This window comes from Echiichthys vipera (assembly GCF_963691815.1).
Source record: "Echiichthys vipera genome assembly, chromosome: 1".
Lineage (NCBI taxonomy): Eukaryota > Metazoa > Chordata > Actinopteri > Perciformes > Trachinidae > Echiichthys > Echiichthys vipera.
The window spans coordinates 13,194,559-13,222,390 of NC_139826.1; the positions used below are offsets into that span (position 1 = coordinate 13,194,559).

The following is a 27,832-nucleotide window of genomic DNA, read 5'->3' on the forward strand; positions in this document are numbered from 1 at the left end:
TCTCGTCCAATCCAAAAAACCCTCTCTTTGATGAATGTGCAGGGGTCAGACTGTGACGTCACTGGGGGGCCTCTGGGTGAGCCGCCGTGTTGGCTTTCAGGGTTAGGCGCCCAAGGGGAAGGGGGAGGAAAGGACCACAGATGGAGGAGGAGGGGGACCCTTTTTCCCAGCCCTGTCATGTGACAGCAGAGCTTGTGGTGGGAGCTGAGTGTGTTAGTCCACGGCCTGTCCGTCCAGAGGACAGGGCCAGTAGCTCAGGTGGCCACACAGAGGCTTCCCTTGAACTGCTGGAGGGGGTGCAGGCCTGTTTTTTTCCCCCCCGCTGCTGGTGTCTCGGATCACCTGGGAGGGCAGGGCTTGCTGCCCACCCTCTTCCCCCTCACAGCTCGGTGACGTGGAGGGGGTAGCTGGGGGGCAGGTGGGTAGGGACCTGCGACTGGAGCCGGTGGATGTGGCAGCCGTGGCAGAGCAGGTGGCCTTCCAGTGGGTAACAGCGGTGGCCCTCTTCGTCGTTCAGCTGGAGACCGCAGTCCTGAGAGACACGGACACACCACGAAGACAATCAATAACTAAACCCAGATGTGTGTGTGCTTTGTTAATTTAAGGGATTAGTTTTACATTTTGGGGAGTATGCTTATAGTTAGATTGATAAGAGAGATTGATAGCGCTGTCAGACATGGAAGTCACGATCGATCTTATTATCTAACCCTTGTTTCTATACAGCTGATTATGGGGCGTTTACTCTTTGAGTTAAAACAACCAGATTTAGCCACGATCTCTCCTTGCCAGTCACATCTTTGCTGTCAACATTTAAATCTCCTCTCCTCTCTGTTGCAGCTGCCGTTTCAGTGCGAATCATTGCAGCCCCCTTCCACCTATTCACCTCCACTTCATCATTTCCACCTTCCAGGTCTGAGCTCACCAGAAGCCTCAGTGAGGGTGAGTTGTTGGGTCACGGCAGAGAGTGAAGGTTTAACCGGGTGCAGGACGGACTGATGCATTAACATAGTGACTTTAGTAATGCAGCTGTTTCACTGGAGCCAAAGGTAAAAGGGTGCCGAGCCTGAATGCAAAGCTCTGATTCAAGTGAGTGTGTGCCGATTGATCCTCAGAGAGTGCGGGGGCTTCATTGTAGAAATATATATCATTCTGAAATCCTATCTTATCTTAGTTTAGGGTGTCATTTAAGATTGAAAGACCGAAATACAATGACTGAAAGGCTACCCAAACCGTATGATGGTGCTTATACACATATATACAGTACATATATATATTTCAATCCAACCTGCGGCCCTTCGCTACATGTCATGTGCTATCGTGACTCAGACCTTGATAAGCAGCAGCTGATAACCCATGTATTATAAAAGAGTTTGCACTATAACACCTGGGTTATAGTGAATCTCACGGCCCCTTCTGCTCAGTATTGTCTTGTTGAAAGGTGCTAAAAATGAGAAATAAAATAACTTCATGTGTTACAGAATCTTTTTTTTCAATGTGAAATGGATTTACAATCTCCAGGATGATTCAGCGTTGGACTTTACCCTTCTTCTGTCCACAGCTCAGCTGAATCATTACCCACTGCACTGATCTGATCCATTTCTAGGAAGTGGAATGTCAGTCGTTCAGAGAAATCAGTCTGTCTGTCCATTCAGTAACCACTATTCAGACTGAAATTCAGAATCTCTGCAGGGTGGCGTGAAATGTTCATTTGTTTTCGTGAAACCTTTCTGTTGCGAACCATCTGACAGAGCTGAGTGGCAGAGTGACTGGGGGATTGCACAAGTCTACTTTGAGCAACAAGTCCCCAGCTGACTTCAGTGCTCAACACTGGAATGTGCTTTGTCAATGAGTCACAATGTTGAGCTGTAACCTTGGGATGGTATCTGTCTGTGTTTTCTGTGTGTGTGTGTGTGTGCGCGTCTCATTCATTCAACAAGAGGACTGCGGCACTGATTCACGCTCACTGGCACAATACAGAGTCTAGACTCGTCCCACAATTTGCGGTCCTTACCCCGGATCATTGTGTCTGCTGGCCTGAGTGGATGTGCACGTGGATGCGTCTGCGCATGCACAGGTGTGTGTGTGGTTTGACAGGGTGAACTGTGTCTAAATATTTTCTGTTTCACAGCAGCCTGAAAATGTTGAATCACTCACAGTGATGCAGAATTCCCTCCAGTCAAATCACATGCATGGTAGACAGCCATTACTCATGTGTGTGCGTGTGTGTGTGTTTGTGTGTGTGTGCAGACAGGAGGAGCGTCTCACCTCACAGTGGTAACACTCCACATGGTAGTCCTTGTCCATAGAAACGACCCGGATGGTTTCCTCAGAGCCCTGGTGGGACAAACACACAGTCAGATCTTCACATTACATTACATACATAGATACATACATTACAGTCTAGTGTGTCATTAAAGTGATGGTCCAATAACCAGCAGGCGCAAGTTTAATCTCTGCAGCTGTCACACACACACAACCCACTCCTCTGTCTCAGTACAGAACATGCTTTTATGGCCAAGACAGGGGGGGAGGTTTGGGTTTGTTTTAATTTTATGATGATGACATTTTGTTTATTTTGATCAAAGTGACTAATAAGAGAGATATTATTTTTCTGTTTGCTACATGACACGTGAATGGAAACCAAGAGGATCTAACCTGATGCACATTACTCTAACATGAAAGTGCTATATATTCAAAAGAAGCTCTCATCTGATGTTTATCTCTGAATCTTTACAGTCTCGTCTGTAAAAGTGTTCAGTTCAAATAAATGAAACAGATATGTAAGATATTTTAGAACTGACATGCATTTAACTTAGCCATAACGCAATGTGATAATTCATCGTCTTTCAATGGAATCAATATTGTAACAACATCATAGAGATTTTGTTGTCTAAACTGGCAATAATACGCACATGCACCCAAACTTTTCAGAAAATGTTATCTGAAATACCTAAAGGAATATCATTGGAAAAGTTTCAGTTTTGGTTTTATCATTAAACTTTACATTAATACACAGATTAACATCTACCGCATTACATAAAGCCAAATATGGTGAGTAATTGGGATAAAGTCGCTGGGAAATAAGATATAAAAATAAACAATATAAAAATGTCTGTTGAATTTACTTTGATTTTCTATCACTATGTCAAATCACCAGCGGCCAAACAGCATAATATTTGAGTCTTTTGGACAACGCTTTACGTTCTGTTCCTTACGTATTTTGTTCATTTTGCATTAAAGTTCTCAATAAAATGAAAAAGTCGATTTCATCTGTCAAGTATTTAATTCACGTAGGAGGATAAAAAAAAAGGCTTTACCATGTGGTTATTTCATATGGACTATATACTTATTGAATTAACAAAAAACATGCTATATCATGACGAGTATCTTTCTCAAGGTTAGAGGATAGAAACTTTTGCCCCGTCCTAATTTAGAAAAGCTCCTTACCTGGGCTGGGAGGATGGGCTGGTTGCAGGAGGCACACTTGGGAGCAAAAACCCTGTCATGGAAGAGACGACAAAAATGACAGATTTGAAATTATATTTGGAGCAAAAATCCATTGACCTCTCATTCCACACTAAATACTAGGGTAATACTAATTAAAAAGAAAGTAACAGCAGAATATATATATAGCAGGGTTCGTACACCTTTTCTAAGTTCAAGCACTTTTCAACCACTTTTAAGGTCAATTTTCAAGCTTTTCCAGCAGCCTACAGCTGTGGTAAATTAGATATTTCTACAAATACATACATGTTGAAAATTATTTATTCACTCTTCATGCCAAAAGAGATAGTATTACGCTATAAACAACTAAGATTGTGTAATTGTAATAACAAAAGGATAAGAAATTTAATTCATATCTATCTTATTCTATAGCTATTTGTTGTGAAAGAAATACGGATTATTTCGTTACCCAAAATTCAAGCACTTTTCAAACCCTAAAAACACAACATTAAAATTTAAAATTTTCAAGCATTTCAAACACCTGTATGAACCCTGAATATTGTGAACCATACATTTCGTGCTGCTATTTCCAGTGTGTTTGCAAATCCCAGTAATCACATTCTGTGTGTGCAGAGCAGAGAGCTGTTCTCCTTACGTGTGGTAGTCTTTAACACAGTAGATGTTGTTCTCGACGTCCACGGTGAAAGGCACTCCATCTAGACCCTCTTTACACACCACGCAGCGGAAACAGCCAGGATGGTAGGACTTGCCTAGCGCCTGGAGGATCTAGACAACCACAAACACACACACACACACACACAAACAAGCAGAAACAAACCCACACAGGATAAAGGTAAGACTTGGAAGAGAGCCATACAACTGGCTGCTATCAAAGAGCAGTCTTAAAGTCCAGATTAAAAACAAACTCAGTGCTATCACATGTGACAGTGTTGTTACCAAGCAGGGAGCTGAAGTAAACAAGGCCCAAGAATGTGAGTAATTGAAAATTAAAATGTTTAATATACCAATTTGAGATCCAATGTCTGCACAATATCTTGTGAACTTTGCGTTACCTACCCTAAACTTTCAAACTTTTCCTAAACATTCACTTTACATGTTTTTTTGGATAAAGATCTTACCATTTCCATGATGAGGTGACCGCACACGAAGCACTTCTCAGCCGTCTGCTGGAAACCAGAGTACTGAAAGACAAGAAACAGGACTTATTATCCAATTAGTGAATTTTGGAGAATTTTCTGCTGGCCATGCAACCAGTCGAACATGTGCAGCTTCCCACCTGATGCATGAACTTGTTTCAAGTCCAGAACTCATCTATAGAGGGTGCTGCTGCGCTCTTTAAATGTGCCCTTTGTCTCTCAGCTGGCATGTTTCATGAGGCAGCCGCGACCAGTGGCGTCCAACCTAATGTCATTTTATTTTACGGCTGTTTTTACGCAAAGTCCGAGACAATTTTCATACAAATAATTCAATTTACATTTTCCATGTGTTTGTTGGCCGGAGAGCATCTCCACTGGAAGGGCTGGGCGTGAAGTGTCTTTTGTGCGTTACAGGTAACAAAACTTCAGTAGCTCCCTTCCCTTAAACCCAGAGCGCAGGAAGATAATGAAGGCGACCATCTGCAGTTTAAAACCCCCTCAGGGTCATGACCTGATGACTCGGGGGCGAGCTGTTAGAGGAGACATGGCTACCAGGTGGAGGTGGGAGGTTGTGATGGGCAGGCTGCCCCCTGCCCTGACATCTCCACTCTAGAGCTACCATCTGTCACCCCCCTACTCCCCACCCTAGAGACACCCCCGGGGTGACAAGCCAGACTAGTCAAGTCTTAGCTGTATCAGGCAGGCGGAAGAAGATTAGTCTCATCCCGTCATCTGACCTCCAGCATCAGTTAATCGCTGAGAGGCAGTGATCGTAAAGTGCAGAAACAGGAATTTGAGTTTTTCCCCAACAGATCAACAGGTTAAGGGGAAGCTCGCTACAAACAGGAAGTGCTGATAGCGAGGGCATGCGTGATATTGTTTTCGATCATAAAGCTGTTTTCAACATTTTTGTTACAGCAATCTTTTGTGAGCTCCTTCCTCCATGTTTGGAAATACATCTGTCACATTTGATTTTAATGTCATGGTGGTAATAACAGCATACAGTACACGATCAGAAATGTCATTTTCTCAGACAGCATCTTTGTCGAGTTTATCTACGTTATACTTATTATCACAATATTTCCTACAGAACATTAAGGCATCGTGTGAGCAGGCCCTGTGTCTGCCCTGTTAACCTGAAGCAGATGGACCAGGAGCCTGAGAGCCCCAGCTGTCATCCTCCCGCTCTTTAGCTGTAAGTGCTGAGGAGCTGCACATGGGCTGATTGAGCGCCTTTGGGGAAATTAGTGTGAATTGGAGGGGTGGTGCTAAACTCCTAATTATAGCTGCCATGTCCGTTTCCTCTGGAAGGCAGCCGAATGTAGCTTGAGATCCTAATCCCTGGCTCTCCGCTCCGCCTGGCCCTCTGTCACCCCACCATGAGGCGATGATACGGTGCTACTGGCTGATCTACTCATCACAGAACAAAATCAATGAGCACGAACACACAGGAGACTTACCAAGAAATCCTCCTCACAGTAGACCTTCCCGTTGACGTTGTAGAACGCTTTCCCTCGCAGCCTCCGTCCTGAAAGGGAAGACAACCAATGAAATCTACACATTCAAGTATGGAAAAGTTTAGGCAATGTGCTGCTGCAGATACGCTATATGGCCTAACGTATGTGGACAGCTCCTTAATTGAGTTTTGGTTGATTTGGGCCAGTTTGTCATAGTTTGGGCAAGGTTCCTTAGTTCCAATAAATGTAAATCCTAACGCTGCAGCATATAATAATATATTATTGCGTGCTTCCATATTAGCGGCAATAGTTCGAGGGCAACACTTTACTATTTGAACATGACAATACCATAATGTAAAAAACCAGGTCCTTTGGGCTGTTCTGAGCCAGGCCTTATCACCCAACCTCACTAAATCCTGGTCCAGCATTCAAAATCACAATCAGTAAAGATGTTTCATGTTCATCTTTGGTGAACTCCCCCCCCCCCCGTTGACAAATAGTAAGCAATGGGATGAAGAGCTGGGACTTGGAAAGTCCAAAAAAGAGGAAGCTTTCAAAGCTCAGTTAGATATGTTGCAACCTCTTCTGTCGAAATTAAACTGTTCCACAAGAGTAATGGCAAAATTGACTCATTGTTATGAGACAGAAATCAAAAGGTACAAATACATCTCAGTCATATTCATCAGAGTGCTTGTTCTCAATGGCCTGTTTTTTTTTTTTTTTAACTATTTCTCCGATAGCAACTCGGATAAGCTAACAAGCTTTAGTTTCCCTCTTCAACAACCTTTTATTCAACAAATTGATGTACAATGTTGAGCAAAAAGCCACAGGGTGTAAACAGGACAGTACAGAGAAAATGGAGAGGCGGTCCGGGCGCTATTGTGACTGACTAACTAGCGAGTTAGCCGTTAGCTAAACAGTTACAGCAGATCCCTGAGTAGCCCTGCAAGAAGGCCTGCGCTCACTGTGTCACCGAGCTTCTAGACACAAATACTTTGCAGAGGCGTGCAGATTCATTTCACTGTACCACTTTCTGGTGTGATCTATAATCCAGGTTCCAAAATGTTGTGGAAACCCTTCCCAGGAGAGTGGGGAATGGTAAAGCCTCTGAACACCCACACAGGTGTTTTCAGTTACTCTAGCTGATTAGACTTCTGCTTGGGTTGAAGTTGGGCGGGGCTTTGATGAGAATTTGATTGGAATTTGAGGTCATAAATAAGAACGATACAGGTGTACTTTGTCCCGCCTTAACAGGTGAAACAAAACAGACAGGAGACTCGGGAAGATGTCAATCAATCAGAGTATACACACTAGTTAACTGAAAACACCTGTGTGGGGGTTCAGGGGCTTTAAAGCAGTATAGTAAAAGGCAAACTCAACCAATGGCGCTATAGAGAAAATCAGATATCATGATATTTTTGACCACATACCTCAATATTGATATTGCGGCGATATTGTAGGGTTGACTATTGGTGTTTTCACTTAATATTTACACAATGATTACACTGATTTTTGATAAATAATCGCCAGTAATGACGAAGTGGGTGAAGGCATTTTAATAGAATGGTCTGGTAAATTCAGAAAATGACATCACTTTACTGTAATGCAGCCTTTAAAAGAAATATTCCAATATCTAAAATCTAAGACGACATCACAGTCTCATATCACAATATCGATATAATAGATATACTGTCGAGCTCTACAAGAGATTATGTCAGACACATCACGCCAAATTACATTTTATTACAAATTCTTTTCAATGTCTTACACACTGAGTCAAAATTCATACTGTATGATTCTTCCTCAATTTATCGACATTATAACCACAGCAGCAGGTCAGTGAAGAGCAGATGGCTGGTCAGGTGTATTCAATGCCCTGCCCGTGCCTCTGTTTAATTACCTCGACCACTGATCACAACAGGATTCCATTCACAACCCATACACAATCAATACAGCAGGCTGCTTTCCAAACCTCCCCCCAAAATCTCTCCTCTTCCCTTCCTTGCCATTGTGCACCGTTCACAAACAGACCAACAATAGCAGGCAGGAGGGAGGATGTCCCTAACTTTGACACCAGAGCCACTAGCCTACTGAAATGCATCAATTTGATTATCTATTAAAACTACTGGTCATTCACAGAGACACAAGACCAAATGCTTCCATTATTGGTTCCACCTATTGTTCCACATTATTTTCATATAAACACTGAGATTTTCTCGGCTGCTCGTTAGAATGATGAAGCAACTTTTAGACGTGACTTCGGTGGTCTAAAATATCATGAAAACCATCAATAGTTGCAGTCTTACACCCAAACACATGCACAGAAACATGCCCACACCGCAGCGGGCCCAGGTTCAGCATACTGAGCTTCCAGCTCCGAGTGTGAAGGCTGAATTCCTCTGGGTGAGTCTTCATTCATCAGAATCCAAGTCTGAATCCAGTCTAAAAGGAAATTCTGCTACAGGCTGGCTTCTGCAGCCCCCTGCCATGCACCCCTCACAGCTTGCCCATTCAAATTCATTTAACAGCAGCGGTGTCTCTCTGGCAGCGCGATGACTTCACCCAAGCCTGGCAGACGAAGCACACGGATCTCATAAATCTGCTGGATTAGTCAGATTTAATTGTCGTCCTGAGCCACCATTGATTTTATGGGTGTCCCAGCATGGGAAAGACAAGCCCCCCCCACACACACACACTCTTTTTTTACACTGAAATTTATGCAATCGCTGTATTTCACACACAAACACAGTGTCACAATGATGGGAGATGGCAATACATTAACACCCACATAAATGGCTGGAGCAGCCGAGGAATGCTGTCCACACAATAGGTGAGACTTTTAAGACTTTGAGACTGAGGAGCAATTAGCATTTTGGTGGCGTGGAGCAAAGAGAAAAGCAGGATGGAGGAAGAACTCCATGTGAAGCAACTTCAACAGGAGACACTGTCTTCAAAACCAAGACTTTGGAGAGGTTAAACTTGCAGGAACAGTGAGATTATAGCGAACAGTACAGCAGCAAGGCCTGCGAGGTGTTGCTGTGTGCTCGTCTGTGGCCTCTGCTCTGGAGTTTGGGGTCTGGAAGGTGAACACAAAGGCCCCAGAGCTGATGACTGTGTGGAGCGCTGCTAGGGGAGCGGGCCGACTGAGCAAACGGGGACATTCTTTCTGGCTGAGGTCACTAGCTGGTCCCATTCAACCCCCCACACCTCTCCAACACCCGCACTCTGCCCGCTTCCCTTGCCGAGAAAAGGAGGGGGAGGGCTCTGTGCCTGCCTCTCTCTCCTCTGGCCTTTTGTCACCAGACAGCGCTGCACAGAGCCCGAACCTCCTCACAGCACTGATAGAAGCAGCAGCACGTTTACAAGTTGCTACTACATTTAAGGCATCTTTAACACTAAATGGAATTGGATGTATCACAAACATAACTGGACAATGTGAGTTCCAAATGTAAAGCTAACGAACACCAGAGCCCTCCATCGCTCTCAAAATAAAACACATTTTGGTTGAAATACACCGAAAATGTCATTCTTTTTATGAGAATATATAGTATTGTCTTAAGTTTTACATGGACACACATTGCCATGTTGGAAGAAGACACTATTTCCCATAGAACAGCTACTGAAACTTAAATGAGAAATCGTAACCTAACCACAAAATGGTTAATAATGACATAATAATGAGTGACTTTCTCCTGTCACTCTATGCTCACTGTGTAACTGTTGAGGCTTTAAGACCCTGACCTCTGCACCCCTTAAAGCTGGTTGCTCGTAATTTTTGTTCGTATAGGAATTAGAGCTCATTCTGCCAACGCACTCATTTTGAATAATGGTGTTTCCATGGAAATGAGCTCTGGCCTGGTGAAAGAAGATTGATGTGTCACTGTTGCAATGGTATCATTGGGCTAAATGTCCCTGTGGTATAACATTTGTGTTGAGCCTGATACCTGACCAAAGCTTTATTTGGCCTAAGAGTGCAAACCCCTTGTCTAACTGCCACAATCATCCTCAGGACCCTTGTCAGAAGTTCGTAAATAAAAAAAAGGCCACCACCGATTAGACTGCAAGATTTATAAGCAAGAATATGCGGCATATTGCTGCTGTTTGAAGGACGTTTTGAGGATGAAGACAGAACTGGAGCGATGATATAAACTTGAAAGTTGCACCACAATCTCAGAACAATAGTGCAATTGTATGACACCAAGCAGTACTTCACTTTTAAAAAAAGTGACAGAACGAATAAGAGTAACTTCTCCTGTCCTAACAGGTGCAACAAAAATAATCAGAATCACACAGATGTCAGTCAAAAGCAGTCTGCACACGTCCACACAGGCTTCAGACGATATCTAATCAAGCAAAAAAGTGCTTACGTGAAGCATCAAAATGTGCAAGTGCTGCTAAAAAATTGGTCATCAGGTCACATTCCATGTAGAAGTATCTGTCAACTTCCTATTGCTCATATGGCTGTTGGTGCGTTTCAAAACTGTTCCGCTTTTGTGAAGGCAGTTTTCCTGTTTTCACATCTCTGATTCTGGCTGTGCAATCAGGTTGTTTTTACCTTGCACTGAATCCTCGCAAAAACACGCAAGAATCGCGGATTCACACGTCACACGAAAACCCATCAGGTCAGGATCCAAGTAATGAGTTTTGTGTTCAGAGCAATAGTGAGACAGCCAATCAGCGTTCTGTAAAGAGCTACTGGCAGTTGAGGGGGGAGAGCGGGGGGTGGCGACGACACAAGAGGCGACCACTCGTTCAAAACAATGATGGTGGCACCTAAGGTGGTTAGCTTAGATGCTACAATAGCATCAGTTATATAAGAACTGGAGACTGAGGAGAACAGCAGTGAAGGCTTTTTTCGATGGAAAAGATTTTTTCTGGCTTCCCCTGATATTGCTGCAGTTTTGATCTCTTCAATCAGGTTGATTAATCAGAATGTGTAACAGCTTCAGAGCGTCCAATCACAGCCCGGACCTTCCTGCATTCACACTGAGAGCTCAAGGCGTGTCAAAGACATTGTTGAGAGGACATGTTTTTACATCTTTTCCTCAAATTGTGCCATCCACACTTACAGATTGCATGCATTTTATCTGCTCAATACTTTTCATTCCATAGCTGCATCGTTTTATAACCAGCAATAAACCACTCTAATGGGTATTGCTCTTCTTGTTGGCGGGATGCACCACTCTGCCTGTTCTGTCTCTGGCAGAGAACACAGAGCTTTGGCCAGGCTACAAGGGCATTATAAATGTGGTGGTTTGTTCACAGAAGAAGCTTCAAACTGATTTTTTAATACTATGTCTTGGTGAGCCTGTGCAGGCCTGCGGACTCAACAAGATTTTGAATATTTTTGGTGAAAGCAAAGCCCTGGAAGCTACAGCACAGGCAGCAGTGATAATATCCACAATGAACGACACAGTTCTCCCCTAGAATCAGCAACATATCACCTAGTAGTTGCTGCCACACCCTTCGAGCCAGCCAGTAATAATGAAACCAAAACACACATTCCAGCAATGCCGTATATCGTGCTCTGATTACAAGATTTCCCATAATTTGTCCCACAGAGCGTCAGGAAAGAGGTGTGCTCTGACTTCCTGTTCTGTGCCAATGTTTAGAATAGAAGATCTGGTAAGATAAATGGTTTACAGGTAAGATTTTCACTTTCCAAACATCAAAATATTTTCAAATCTGTTTAATATTTTTAAGAAATTTTACCAACTGTCATCGCTTTTCTGAGTGGACCCATAGTGGACAATGGGACACTTTTTCACAGGGGGAAGAAGAGAGGACTTTTAAAATTACACCACAAGGCCGAACTACATGAACTGCGTACACGGCCCGGGATGCCCGCAGCGGAGTGTGCCCGTGACATCCAATTGAATCTGCTACATGTATTGTCACAACAATAGTATAATTTATGAAAGCTGTCAGGGTTGGCTGTTTGCTGCAGAGGCTAAGATGTCTTCAGTTGTGCAGAAAAACAAGAGATGTGAAGAATAGTGATGAGAATGTGTAAGAGAGAGCTTTTTCTCTGCAGCTCAACTGAAAAACAATATGGATGATATTGTCTGTGACGTGTTATTTACGTGTTATTTAGGTCTGAGTGCTTTTGGGATTTGGAAGCAGATCAGTGCTTCAAACCATCTAGCACCATTAAATTTGTCCGGCGTATCATGTTAAAAGGGACAGTGAACTGACAGTTACAGAATGATATATCCTACTTCCTTCAAACTACTATTGAGTTATAATTATGGGGTACACCGTGCAATGGATATGTGCAAACAGCTCAATTTTATTTTCTGTCAGCTTTTCATGCAAATGAAAATAAAGACCTGAGGCACAGTGGTGGACTTCAGCCCACACATCTCTGGTAACAGACAACAATATGACTTCTAATTGTTTTTGGTTTCTTGGTAAGACGGAAAAATCATGTCATGAGTTGATATTTCCTTGACTCTAGAGTCAATCTTTTCCTTTTTGTCAATAGTGAAAATAATATTGTGACACAGATCCTTGGTGCAACCTGTCCCACAGCATCCAGTCTGCCTTTTATTCATTAGAAGAAGAGGAGGAACTCAACTGTATGGCTACAAGTCCAACCAAACCAAAAAGGTTAAATCGAGGCTGTCAAATATACAATACTGCTTCAGGCTGTTAGCGGGTTCACTGACCACATGCTGATGAGAACACTTGTTAGAATCTAACCAGCAACTGACCTGTAAATAGGCTATATACAGTATTTTATTGATATACTGGTATACGTCATATGAATACATGTCACATCTATAGAGAATATTTGGATCTTAAAGATGAACTTAATGTGATTTATAGGACAGCTTCCACAGTCAGAGTATTGTCTCATTCCCATCATAATCTAAATATAGATAAATAACGGCTATAACTAATGTGTAAACATATTTTATGACTCTAGGGACAATAGACAAAGAACTCATCATTCCCTATTTTTGTTTCCCGCCACGAGGCAGGTGCAACTGATGTGGCGGGGCATGATGTGAGAAATGTAAGACCCTGAGCTCTCTTCCTCTTCTTCCAGGGCTTTCAGAGGCCCATTTGATTAATGTAACACAGAGATGAGTCATCAGCCCTGCGGCAGACAGTCGGCTCATCCAGCCCGAAGCAGCATGTTTATTTTTTTCTATTACATCTGGAGAAGGCATGCTTATTTTCAACAACATCCTGCCTCACACTCACACAGAAATCTGTATATTCACTTTAATTCAAATGTTTTTCTGTGGGAAATTGTATTTAGTGCAACCCCTCCTGCTACAATTAAAGCTGCAGAGGGACACAAATGCCTCGTTTAATGGCATATTAAGAGTAGCTGTGTTGAGGAAGCGTTGCTCTTCAACGTTATGCACAAAAATGTACCTCAGCATGTGGCATGTGTACAAAAGAAAAAGAAATAAAGATGTCTAATGCCATTCTTAAAAGAGAAAAACCAAACTGTCCAAACTGTGTGTCTGCCCATGTGGGCGTGCACTTCTCTGTGCATGTGCACTTTAATGTGAGCCCATGCCATGCCAGGGCTGCCCCCTCTGATAAGCAGGTCTGGTACACTTTGTGACTGTCTGATTGAGGTCCTCCAGGGAAGGCCGGCTGAAGTGGAGGGGGGTAGTTTGCATTCTTAGCCATTTCATGAAAAAAGGGTGCAACCATGGGAGTAAGCCAAGAGGAGGGCTCAATTATGCATGGTTAAACAAAGCCCAAGGCTACCAGCGAGCAATGTCTCAGCAAACTCCGCCTCACTCTGGAGCTCCAGACTCAAGGAGGACCCTACTCAAGAAAAAAAAAAGAGAAACCAAAAAACAAACAGGGACATGAGAACGTAGCTCCTGATAAATCACTGGATTGTGTTATGACAAGTGCAGGCACTTTCAAACTAAACTTCTCAGAGGCCTTCAAAACACTGCTTAAAAGAAAACATTCTCATTCACATGAGGTCAAATGATACATCACAAAGTTTATGTTACCAATAAACCATCTCGAGAGGCAGGATGGCCTGTGAAGCTATCAACACGACCTGCGCTGGGCGCATAAAACGACTTGTTAATTCATGCTGGACATGATTTCTCCAATAAACGCAACAATAATTCTCTCAGGAGCTGTCTGTGGGTTTTGTCTAACAGCAATGAAGTCCCACATAGTAATGTGTATAATGTGAAGTAATTACCCACTCAACAAGTAGCCTAGCCATTCTCTGAGAGTATTTTAAGGAAATAATGTGGTTGTATCACAAATAAGAGTGAGTTTGAGTGTAGCTAGCTAATGACTCCGAACAACATAATCAGCACTATTAAAACAGCACTTAACCAAGTCAGAGGCCACTTTTCCACAGCAAACCCCTCAACTTTAGCAACTGGACACTCAGCATCTGGCCCCTCTTTCTTCAGACACACAATAAATCGGAAAGTATGTGGCTTTAGTTACATGTAAATTATAGGCAGTTCTTCCAGAGCCGGAGGGGGTGGGGTGGAGGATCAGTATCCATGTATAGTACACATATGAATGGAAGAAACCTGGCTAAAAAGCCCTCTCCCGACATCTTCCTCTTGTTTCCCCGGGAAACAGGAGAGGAGGGCTGGAGTCGGGTGACAGGGGCGTCCAACACACACACACACACACACACACACACACACACACACACACACACACACACACACACACACACACACACACACACACACACACACACACACACACACACACACACACACACACACACACACACACACACACACACACACACACACACACACACACACACACACACACACACACACACACACACACAAACACACTTAATTTTGGTCTTAGAGACCAAATAATGTCAGCATTTTATTTCTTAGTGACATTATTAGCTCATTGCGGCTGCAGAGAGAGCTGAGTTGCTATGTTACTCCACTGAGCAGACTTCAGGCCTGAGAATTTATTTTAAGCAGCAGATGTTTTCAGTCTCCACCATAACACTACCTCTGACAGCGAGCTGGTGATATTAATGATGGTTTTTCAGCAGACACAGCAGCAGCTGAAGCTTAGAGCAAGGTTCAGTGAAGAAATACAGAAATCTGGAGGGGATCCCGGAAGCAGAAGCATGAGCATACGTTTTCCCCACTGTTTTCTGAGAACAACTGATGCAGCAGGATGTGGGATGCATCTAAAGCCCAAATGCACTTGAGGCATCAGACTGATGGATTTTAAACATATCACGATGTCTTTAATCAACTGAAGAGCACTAAATCATGAAGTGGCTAACTTGGTTTGGCTTTACACCAATTGATAAGCTTGAGTTCACCATTTTTACAATTATTAATCAGGAAATCATATCATCATAGATCTGAAGTTACATCCAGGTAACTACTACATATCCTCCAAGTGTACAAAGTGTTGGACAATTTGCAGTCACTTTTTGACGGCATTATTTGCAAATAAGATATCAATCCTCTATAACAACTCCCTGGTTATTACGTAGATATCCAAAATGCTCCAACGCTGCTAATTTAAGGTGCTTTTTTGGCAGGTGTAAAGCTGGAATGACATTTCTACTAGCTTCCTGAGACCACCCTGATCTCTAGAGCTCCATGGTATTTTACTCGTAGATCAGTCTGGTAACGCGTAACGGAGAAAATTTGGAGAAGTTTGTCAAGTGAACGTCCAATTGTCATTGGTTTTGAGGCGGGTTTGAGGCAAGCCGCTCGATAACGCTTTTTCTTCTTGGATCTTTCTCTTGGATTGAATATCCTTTAGCAACATGTTGTTTACTTTCTTAGCTTTGCCTCAACGCTGTTAGCACGTCATATGCTTTGTTAATCTGATTGGTTGATTTGGCCCGTATGTTGGTGATAAGACAAGACGGATGGTTTATCCAATTAGCAACCAGTATTTTCTCCCCTTCCCAAAAGATCTCCAAACGAGAGTTCCCTGGCGGAGTCAGGTTGCATTTTTACAGCTTCTCAATGCTTCAGGTGAGTGACACAGTGACTCCCTCAAACACAAACAGCTTGCAGGGGGTCGCATGGAGGGAGAGATGTGAGGTGAGGTTACTGTGTGAGATTTTAGGGTATCGAGGTAGGTTACCATCCACATTTGCAGACCGGATGATGAACTACATTTACTTACCACAGGAGCAGCAGGTGAAGCAGTTTGTGTGATACAGGTTCCCCATGGCCTGGCAGGCTTGGCTGGCTCCATACACACCTTTCCCACATTTGACACAGATACCTGTTAGAGATACATTGTCAGTTAGCCGATGTTGTTGTATCCTGAGCAAAATACTTTGTATGCAACAGTAGTATAATCCTACATCCAGTGAGTGTAGAAAGAAAATCTCCATGTGACCGTGAATGACAGCTCTTTGTCTTCAAGAGATTTGAACACTGTAGGAATTACACATTATTCTGTGGCCTCTGAGCAAAGCGCTGTGTGAACTATTCTTTATGGCCAATCTAATGCATAAGAGCGGTTTGAGTTTTGGTGGATGTTGAACTAGTTTATGTCTGCTACCACTGTGCGCAATTAGAATCAAACCATTTCTGGACATGCTGCCAGATTTGCTGGAGCTTTGTTGGAAAGCTGGTCATAAAAAGCCACTCTGCCAAAGCATGTGTGCATTCCTATAATTATGCAACAGTCAAAAAAGAACAAAAAGAAAATGATTAACCTGCAACAAATGGCATCACTACTGTATTTCATCCAGTTCCCTCTGCAGCTTTAGAAGACAAACATCACAAAGAAATGATGTCAAAAGGTGAAAGCATGTCAAGCTCTGAAACCACACCGTGCCAAACAAAAACATTAAACAGACTCTAAGAGATGTGTTTTCCAACTTTCAGTTTGTCATTATTCACAAGTCAAATTTCTCAAATTGATTTATATTCCAGTTGAATAGTCTAACTTAAACTTCGGTCATTTCCATGTATTACATCACACCGTTTGAAGGCACAGTACTAAGGGAGAACTGTAGATTACATTAAAATACGCTGGCAGGAAATGCAGTGGATATGAGGGGATAGTCAGGAAGTGCGGGCTTGAAACAATGTGCACCAACAACTTTGTGTTTCCTCATTACCAGGAATAAACTGATTGAGCATGAAGAGTCAGTGCTGTTACACAATCATACCAAAGTAAGAATCTTTAAAACCTCTGAATAGACTTTTAAGGGTATTTTTGTCATTGCTTAGGGTCCATTTTTATTGAACTATGTTAAAAAACATCTGCTCACTCAACAACTAGACTCTGTTTTGGATGTTTTGCAGATGAGGATTGTGCTGTTTATCCCCACTCTTCTGCAATATTTTGGGTTGATAACAGGATTTCAGAAATACTGAGGTCATGACTCATGAGTCCAAAGTCCCCCAGTACATCCCCGTCCTCCCGAGAAGTGTCAGTAGTCACCAAAAAATGTTGTACAGTTGTCTATAATTAGCTAAAGAAAATAGCCTATAAGCCCCCCAAAACACCATTTTAAATCTCATGTCTTTTTTAATTATAAAGCAGGGGCTATATAAATACTGTGAAAGTATCAAAATGCTCAATCCACAGGGAACTGCACACAGCCCATAATCAGAAACTGTGACTTTAAACGAGCGGTCAGAACTTCTGCATGGTTGTGATGTCGCAACTGTACTATAGTTTGTATAGTGTAGTAAGAGCTATGGTGCCATTACAGTCATTCCCCGGTGTGGAGCTGCTGAGAGCACAGATGCGGAAGACCCAGAAACCCTGACCAATCAGAGTAGACTGGGATTTTTCGGGGATGGACTTAAAGAGGCTGTATTCTATATTCAGAACATTAATATAGCAGCAAACAAATATTTGCTAGGATATAGTGGAGTAATGGCATCCTGCAGAAAATGAAGTCACTCTCCCCCTATATGTGCTGTAATTCTAGTTTCTCTGTTTGTTTTCATAGCTGGTCTGGCGGCGAGTACATGTCAGTAAGCACCTTGTGTGTTAATATCAAACGCCAAGGGCCGTCCCAAAACATCTGTATTAGACAAGGTTGGGGATTGGTGGGTGACAAAAGTGTGGAGGCAACTTTCTCTTCAGTATTTCAAGTACAGCCCCCTTGAAAGAGACGGGCATTAAAACAAGTGTTTCAGAAAGAAGGTGAACACAAGTGTATCCAAACAGTGTAAGAAAAAAAAAATCGATACACGGAAAATAAGAAGAAGATAGAAGCTACAGCTTGTCTCTCTGAGCACATGGCTGGCGTCTAATAATAAACAGTAATGTTAACGGCGGAGCTAAGCAGCTAAAATCATCCATCCTGCCCGTCTAATTTTAAGAGACGTTAATTTAACAGGATGACCAATGAGGTGTCTGAAAAGTCAATCAGGAACGCGACAGAAACAGTGGCAGTCTGCTATACCAACTCTATATAAATCAGCAACCATAATATGGAGCCAAGTCCCCAGAAACACAGAAGATAAACAGACTGTAGCTAAATACATTAGCATGGCCCAGATCCCTGTTTACACTGTGGAGAAACCTGACTAACAACTTAGAGCGTACTCACACTGTCCTTCCGGACCGCGACCCGGACTTTAGGGTACTTGTCCCCCCTCCTTCTCCCCCCCGCGCCCCAGCCCCGTTTGTACTCACACTGCCAGGGCCGGCCAATGCTTCTTGCTGTCCATACGCCATCACTCCGTAACACGTCACACGCATTGATCGCGTGTGTGTGGCTTCGTTTACAAATCTTTCCATAGACCTCGGAGTTTTTGTGCGTCTTGTCGACTGTTTTTGAATATTTTCATCGACCAAATCTGCAGTAAACACTCCACCTCCGCATCACACCAACATGAACCTTTCACCGCCATTGTTGTTGTTGTTAAATGTCCGCGCATGGTCCGTCCTTCTATTTACATGTCCGAACAGGTGCACATAACGCTACTGCCGTAGGGCTCGTGCTCGTTCTCGCACACGCTCGTGCTCGTACATGTGCAAACGGCTCCGCTAAAGCCCACCTCTTGCAAGCGGACCGTGGACAGCCCGCTGGCCGCAGTTGTGCGCGGAGTGGGTGCACTCACACTGCTTAAAGGTACTAGGCTTTAGCTGAAAAAACGGTTATGGCCCCGGCCAGAAGGACAGTATGAGTAGGCTCTTATTCACCAAGTTTTTTGTTTTCACCTCCTTCCTGGAATCATTTATTGTCCACAGAAATCCCCGAGTAATACAACACATTAAATAAAAACTAGAGAATTTGAACATGGTATTTGTCATGATCATGGTATTATTATGTACACAATATAGTTACGTGCTATGTTGACTGACCATGCCCAGATAGCCACAGGTACACAAGTACCACACAGTAGCCTGAACAAACAAAACAAAGCTACAAAGAGCATTATGACCTTTACTGAAGAAATAAGGGGGGGGGGGCTTAAAACTATTTGGACGCAGAAGCAGACTAACGATCTCCAAACTCTCACGCACAAGACGACCTCCACTGGGGTCACATTCCTCAGGGAGTGCAGGGTCAAAGCCTGGGTGGGGTGAGTCCAGGGTCACAGTGCCTACAGGACACAAGATCCCAACAGGGAGCTGCACAACACCACCCCCTCCTACCACAGACAAATTATTACACGGACTTGTCTTTGAAATATTTATATATATTTCAGGAAGGATTCAGTGACATACTCGTAGAATTCCCTGACGATCTGAAGCAACAATTCCCTCTCATAACAGCTCCGGTGCAGGCTGTGACATTGTAAGAAACAGATAAGAGAGCAAGAAAAAAGATTACATGTCTTCCCTTTAAACCTGAAGTGTTTACACAAATCATCGGAATCAAAGTCAAATATTGGCATTTCTGGACTTGTGACTTTACTCAAGCACTCAACCAAGATAACAGAACACAGCAGGTTAATGTCAAATGAGCTTAATTGGTGGAACAATTTCTCCAACATAAAGGTCTATGAAGGTAAATGACGCAGAATAAAACACAGACACCTGTATGCGCTAGAGCCTGTATGATTTGACCTCCTCCTATTGAATACTCGAAAACTACTCAGTGAAAAAAATGGTCATCTTGATAAACACATAGGGTTTAGCGGCCCACGGCCAATGATGGCGGAGGTGGAAGCATTCGCCCAATCTGCCATTTAAAGCAGGAAGCAGGCTCCCCATAGTTGATGTAATGATGTTACTGAATAACATTACTGTTGCGTATCATTTCACACTCCTGGCAGCGTTATTACCTTTTCATTATATAACCATCCACACACTCAACATTTTCTCACAGTACATAACACGCTGCATTTCGATCAGATAGCATTTACAAAACGTTAATTAGGCAGGCCTTTTTTAAAGTTAATTTCCAGGTTTTCAAATGGAAACGCCCACTCAGCCTTAGCAAAAAAGCAGGGACAGAGGCATCATCTCAGTTGCTGTACTAATGACCATGGATAAAGATAGATGTAGCAACGTCATCATACGAGACCTAGGTCAGGTGGAAAAAGGTTTTCAGAGGGCTTTGGTAAACATTATTTTGATGCTACAACATACCTCTACCAAATTGTAAATGTTACATAAGGAACACTAGGAAGCTACAGAATTATATAAAAACCTTACTGAATAAATTAATAAATAAAGAATGAACCCGTCGTTTAATGCTTTTAATCCTTAATGCTTAGTGTTCTGTACTGTATGAAACAGAAGAAGTTTATGACAGTGATTGATTTCTTTTATGGACTCGCTACTCTACCTAAAATGTTGCAAATATATATAATTAGCTTATTAGTAAATGACAGCCTATTAATATGGTATCTAATCATTGTTTAATTTTCTGCTATATCTATTGCTTCTCATTCTTTTCCAGTGTGATTATATTAATCTTTTATAAACAATGACTTATCTGGCAGTATGAATCTCGTATTCTAGTATTGTTGCATATCATTGGCATGTAATTATAAATACTGTTCATACAGGTGTTTGTTCCTTTTCTGCTACTATATACTTCCTTCTCTGCTTGATTACAAAGACAACAATGGATGCCATGGACCAGCTTCTTTTGATGAAGTAATAATCCAAAGATTATGAAAATTACCGGTAACTGCTTGTGGGTGGAGTGAAATATAGTCTTCTTGTGACTAATGCCAAATCAGATTACAGCATCTGATGTGGTTGTTAGTCACTGCTATGTTATTTGTGCGTTGATTTGTATGCTGTACTTATTGTCATCCTGCTGCCTGTCCCACTGGTACACTAACACTACAATGTAGTTACTTCCAGGTAGAAAAACCGACAACACATACATCTGAATGCCAAGAAACACAGTCACCGACTCATTAGACAGTTCACAGCTAGAGGACTAGCACAATGACGAAAAAATGCGTTTATATTTCAGTAAACAACCAAAGGAACATTTTGATGGGAGTGGGAGACAGGTGCGTACCCAAATAGCACAAATAGGTGTGTGTGTTTTTACCCCCTAAACCTCACGTCACCATGTGTCTACTCTAATGCACAATCATCTAACTTTACGATAAGAAGAGTTTCAAGCAGTTACAGTTTTATTTCTCTCCCACTGAATTGATCTATGGCCATGCAATTACAGACATTGGCTCTTTGGCTTTGATTCTACCAAACCCCCAAAAAGTATGATTTATTGAATAAACTAACCTTCATTACTTTATTCCCACTGATTGTAACTATACTGCATATTCTTAAAAACTTTATACCATGTGTTGGCAGGACTGTCTTTCGTTTGTCAACATGAAAACGTTCTTGTTCATGAGAAAACCCCTGAGAACTGTTCATAAAGAAAAAAAACAGTCATAAAAACGTGATTTGTCTTTTGAGTGAGGATGTGGTTCGGATTTTACAGGACAGCAGGGAACTCTCTGAAACACTCTTGTTATTCATTTAAAACAGGATGCTGAATCCCTCGTGTGCCCATTTCATAACATGCCCATGTGGCAAAGACAGGATGTTGTGCATTCACTGGGGTTAAAAATAAAAACGGCATCACTTGCTGCACATAGGGCACCTTAGCGCTACCAGTGTTGAAGTCAGGAGTCAAGGAGGGCGAGTTCTTACGCTCAGACTGAACAAATGTGATGATGAAATAAGAAGCGGGGATGAGTACAGTATCTGCATGCAAGCACACCCTGTTATTTCTCAAAGACAAAACTCAGGAAAATGTAATGTGGACGATCAAGCAAAGGAAAAGCTTTCTGATTCTCTGATGTAATTGGGACATAGCATGTGATTATGTGACGTGAGGTTAGAACATATTAATAATAAGAATCCATTTGAGCAAGTGTTTTATAAAACGGCATATTCAACAATCACTCAATACACAGAACGCGCTGCGAGTTGTAAGAACGTCTGCACAGCCTGATTCATGTAACGTTAACGACCGTTCGGTCTGACTTTGATGTCTCACAGCACAACATCAAGCCCATCTCCGAAGGTATAAGCAGGTTACATGAGAAGTGTCAAACAAATGGAAAGGTAAAAATTTACACAGGTATGAATTGAGGATTTGTAGTTTGTGGAGTCAAATGACACCCAATACTTCAAAACCTCTGCCAGTCTCGTAGAAATGATTTAGTTACTGCGCACAGGGCAGGTTCTTGTACCGGGACAAAGCAACTATGGTCCTGTATGATAAGTCACAGCACAACATGACGTTAACAGCACCAGGAACTGTTGCCACCTTCTAAAAAAAATCATATTTTGGTGAATTGTGGAGCTGGTGTTTGATTTGTTCCCTGAAATCATACTGATTCTGCATTGTGAAAGGCTGCAGAATTTTACTTCCAACGGTGAAAAGAGGGGAAGCAGATAACATTTATAGCACCAGAGCCTGAAAACATGGCATCATATCAGGAAACAGGTCTTCACTTTAAATCGGAGAGCATTTGACACATCAGAGGAGACTGTAGGCTTAAAACTTAAAGTGAGACTCATGAATACACATAGAAACTAATGTCAGCTGAAATCTGTGCACGAACAGTACATACAGAGGGAGGGCCAGTGTTGTCCACAAGTCAGCATGTGTGTGTGTCAGACATGTGCATGACTACTGCCATTATAATTCTGGGCAGGTGATCAGACTTGACACCCACCAACTATGTCTGGCCCGCCAGCCAAGATCGTGTGCCAAGTGTCTGGTGTTGCCCGACTCCCCACTGACTGGTTAATGAAGGGCTTTGCGGGGGAGTCAGGGCGGGGTGGTGGAAGAGAGAAGGGGAGGGGAGGTAAAGGGTGGGGTGGGGTGGTCCTCCCCCTGGTGCTTCAATTGCAGGCTTGTATCAGGCCAGCTGTTGATTCACAGCTCCTTCTGCACCACAACAACAAACACAGGCTGCACGGGGGCCGGCAGGGCAGAGCAGGCCAGTGTGGGACACTGGCAGGCAATGCCCTAAGCCCCCCCCCCTTAAAAAAAGAGAACTGGCAGTCAATTTCTCCACTGTCGCTACGGAAACAAAGCTGTCTCTATTAGGCTCTGAGCGAGGAGCGTCTGACTGCATTCTTCTCTCTCCCTCCTATTCCTTTCTCTCTTCTCTCTCCATTATCTCTCCTGCTCTTTACCCTCGCTGTCCTCCTCATGTCTTCCTCCTGTCTCCCATCCTCCTGCTCTCACCTGCTCCTCTAGAACAAATCAACAGCTGTCTCAGCCTTACTCTGAGCAAGTGCACTGGCTATAAAACAAACCACTGTTCTTTGGCTGAGGCCATATGTCTGGCTGCTGATTCAAAGGTGGACAGAAACTTCCTTGGCAGGCTTTCTGTGGCTGTGTTACTGCAGACAAACCAATTTGTACATCAGGTCTCAAAATCTCTATTCACAAAAATAGCGCCACAAATGGTCAATTCTAGAAATCAGGCAAAGACCGAATCCATGACCACAATCTGTCCTCCGTCCTCCACTCTGCTCTGAGTGAGTGAAGGGTGTCTGCTCTGGCAGAACAGAAGGCTCCATTCAGCGAGGTGCAGCGCTGTGCAAATGTTGGCTCTGCCAAGATAGAAATTAGTATTGCGCTGCAATGACACTCTTATCTGCCACAGAGGGACCTTTTAACGGTGATGCAACATTAGCAGGTTGCAAATAGACCTTGAAGGGATGACAATCTGCACAGAAAAACACCAACAAACTACTATTTCTTTGAATTCCAATCTCAGTACTCATCCGTGTTATAATGCAGAGGAAAGTAAACATAACATTTCACGCTGTAGTATTACATGGTGGTTCAATTGTTGCCATGGAGAATTCTTTCAATTCAGTGCAATAAAACAAACTAGTAGAGGAAAATGTTGCTTTGCTGCTGAAGACATTCATTTTGGGCCATTTTTGGAGGATTTTAAACTGGCTCTATCTATACAGGACCAAACACCACAGCAGGTTTTTCTTTGAAAGCAACACTGTAAGGGATCTGAGAGACACCTGTAAGGGCTGAAGTGTGAAAGGAAAGTGTAGTGTAGAGAGGGAGTCAGGGTCAGAGCTTTAGCCTTAGGAGGGCATCTGAGGAGGTTTTATGGCTCACATTGGTTTGACTGATCTGGAGCTAATGCGTTATTTTACATCAAACCGGGCACCCACAGCTCATGAGAAAAGCATCTCAGAATCTCAATCAAATGAAGATGTTATACCTGATTTCCTAATGAACCTGCTAGCTGCAAAACCACAGTCTATATGAAACAAAGTGGATTTTTATTTTAACTCTCAGGGCCACAGAACCAAATAACTATCAACCTACACCAAAAAAAACTGTTTGATAAGGGGAGTCTTGTGCTCTAGATACTTAATGTTGGTTCAAAGTGAGCTGTGTAAAAATACCAGTGGTCTTTGTTCTGATGTTGTTTCCAATATCATCTACTTGCACGTTTTGGAGAGAAAAAAAATCCAATTGCAATTATTATTACCTACCAAAGTATTCCTTTTTCATGTGCATCTCTAACTCCTTCTCCAGCTCCAGGGTGAGCGCCTCCAGCCGCCTCTCCGCCTGGCTTGGTCCACTCTCTCGGCTGGGGGTCACCTGGTAAGGCAGCTTAAACCTCTGGCTTGAGGAAGCTGTTTTTGAGGCTATCCCATAACTAAATGATGATGGAGACCCCGCGGTCATCTCCACAGTCCCTCCCGTCTGGCCCGCCTGCTGCTGGGGCTCTGGCACCGCCGAGAGCCCCTGGAGATGGATGCGATTTTGGATCCCGTTGGAGTCTCCAAACTCCTGCAGCAGCGTGTCCTCCTGTAAACTGCTGCCCAGCATCGATGACCTGGGTGAGGGCAGCTGCAGATCCGGGTAGGTGCTCATAGACCCCCTGGAGCTGCGGGAACTTCTGGAGCTGTGGCTGGAGATGCTGGACCGGGGACTGACCACGCAGTTTGCGGTGTTCCCCGGTCTTGCGCTCCCGTCCTGGCTGCAGATGCTCGAACGAGGACTTGCCAGCGGCGCCGCGTGTAAAATCGCCCCCTCCAGATCATGGTTGACCACAGGCCCGTACCGTGAGTCAGAGTAACTGGATCTCGGGCTGGTCGTGAAGGAGTACTGGCTCGCTGTGCTCGACCTGGGGCTGGCGTGCCTCTGGTCGTAGCCCATGCTGATGCCGCTGGTGCGGTTGCTGCTGGGCTTGCTGCAGCAGTCACAGCTGTTGAGGCTGGCCCGGGGACTGGAGTGTTTACTCGTGTCGCTGGCCGTGCTTGCATAGCTGGACCTGGGGCTGAGGACACTGTTGCCCTCACAGTGAACTAAACTAGACCTGGGGCTCGTGTACCTGTCCTGACCCGGCACCACCAAACTAGTGCGCGGGCTGCTAATGCTCGACCTCGGACTGGCATGCTTGCTTTGCTCTTGAGAGGACAGGGACGACGCTAAGCTGGACCGGGGACTAGTGGCGTTGTACCTCCCGTCGTGGCTGCTGGTAATGCAGACACTGTTGCACCTGTTGCCGGGCAGTGCCACCGGCTTGTTGAATGGCACGCCGTCAAAGGCGGAGCCGGTGCTGTACCTGTGGCCCTGCACCTCCAGAGAGTACCTCCTGTGCCTCTCGGAAGCGCCCGTGTAGCACGGCAGAGCCACTTCGGATTTGGTGCAGCAGCCCTCCTCGGTGTAAACTGCGTCTCTTTGAGGGGCACAGAAATCCACAGGAACAGGCCGGTTGCAATTCACAGGTCGCACTGGAGCCGCGTTGTACACTTTATTCCCAGTGGTGAAATTCTCCACTGTGTGATGCTGCTGGTGAAGCACAGAGGTACCATTCATCGGCTTACTTTTATGCTCTGCTACCGCCGGAGCCGAAAAGTCTAAATCGGGGTTAATCACCAAGTCTCTCCTCGCATTGTACATCCCGTCTTTATACGCATCATACAGGGAAAGGTCCTCCATCAGTTTGCTGGCCCTGAGTCCCAAATCTTCCTGGTAGTGCTCCATGTTGTGCTCCCGAGGCGAGAAACAAGTTCAGAGTGTGCTCCGCTCCGCGAGCCAAACTAGCGAGCACCGCGGAGCACTAATTGCATTTCACATGGAAATCAAAACAAAACGCCGCGGTACAGCCGTCGCTCATTTACAGATAACCACCAACGGACTCGCAAACCTCCACTGTGTGCCGCATCGTCTTCTGCTGCTTTGCCCTCTCCGCCGAAAAAACAAACTCTTTCTCACAGTTTCAGCCGACAGGGATACGTTTGTCAACTTCAGTTTTTGTTAAGTTGAAAGGTCTTTACAGTCAATGGCGCGCTGCGCGGAGGAATTTCCTCTTGTTGGTTTTTCCTCTACTTTCGCTTACGGTCAATATGCCAGAAATCAAAGTAGGCTGGATAATCGGAAACGCCATAAATACCCGTTGTGTATAGGTCTGAGCTCACCAAGCGAGCGAAAATCTGAATAAAACGCCGTTTTACACGGGGGACTCGTTCGCCTAAAAGGAATGCGGGGATGGAGACAGGATGCGCTGCGTCTCTCTGGAATGTGGTTAATGCTGCAGAGAAACAATGATTGCGACCAACTCAGCAAGGGGCTGCCGGCTCTGAAAAGAGAATAGTTTAGAGAGAAGGGGACGTCTGCATTCATCCCAGGCAGACTAAAATACCACACAAAGCACGCCTCACCTGGTCCGACTCCTTTTGCACCAGGAATAAGCTGGAGTGAGTAAGTAATATAGAGGGCAACGCATTCTAAAACTCAAGTTTATCCACCTTTTTAGTCTGATATACAAAAATATTCTAAGGTCGCCCTGACTCAAGTTTAGCCTGTTTAATTCATATTATGTCCAATTATCATTCTTCTTTTAGGGATATTAAGATGTGGGCAACAAAAGACGAGTTGAAAGAGACATCAATTCAAGTAAAATATTCTAAATTCAAATAAAACTGCATCAAAATATATTTCATCTTAAGTGGAACTATCTAACTATCTATCGAGTGTTGTGTAAAAAAGGAAATGAAGTAATTTATTAAAAAACAGCTAAAGATCTCCAGATATCTATGATGACCACAAATGGAGGTTAACTTTGTATTTTGTATATTATCACTGTGCGATTATGATGCAAAGATATGCCAGCAGGCCAGAGTGGATATGCTGTAGCTATTATAAACATGGTAACATCTTTATTCAGGGTGCTAAAACATGAAAACCTTATCAAATAAAATAGAAACCAATCTTAAAATTAAACCTTAAATACATGTTACAAATGAAACAAACTACATTTTCCTTGTACGGTTTTATTCATTACAGTTTTCCAGAACATATATAACAATGTCCATCATTTACATTTTTCTATATCATTTCTTTCACCATTGAACTGCAATCAAACA

At 43.5% G+C, this 27,832-nt stretch overlaps 1 protein-coding gene across 1 annotated transcript; it reads right to left on the minus strand.

Annotated features, from left to right (window-relative positions):
• Window positions 1–170: 170 nt before the first annotated feature.
• Window positions 171–26,632, minus strand: wtip (WT1 interacting protein). The gene is made up of 8 exons (XM_083919676.1): window positions 24,950–26,632; window positions 16,193–16,294; window positions 6,062–6,129; window positions 4,584–4,646; window positions 4,100–4,230; window positions 3,448–3,499; window positions 2,266–2,334; window positions 171–532 (listed from the first exon to the last, which is right to left on the minus strand). Exons 1-8 carry the CDS (start codon window positions 26,448–26,450, stop codon window positions 380–382), a joined length of 2,139 nt encoding a protein of 712 aa, XP_083775802.1. The 5' UTR covers window positions 26,451–26,632; the 3' UTR covers window positions 171–379.
• Window positions 26,633–27,832: the final 1,200 nt, after the last annotated feature.

What these genes read in the sequence shown, in the direction of transcription:
- wtip (XM_083919676.1), bottom strand. Translation starts at nt 26,450, where the DNA reads ATGGAGCACTACCAGGAAGATTTGGGACTCAGGGCCAGCAAACTGATG. An exon ending in CATGAAAAAGGAATACTTTG is followed by an intron (nt 16,295 to 24,949) that starts GTAGGTAATAAT and finishes TATCTCTAACAG; the next exon opens with GTATCTGTGTCAAATGTGGG. An exon ending in CTTCACCTGCTGCTCCTGTG is followed by an intron (nt 6,130 to 16,192) that starts GTAAGTAAATGT and finishes CTTCCCTTTCAG; the next exon opens with GACGGAGGCTGCGAGGGAAA.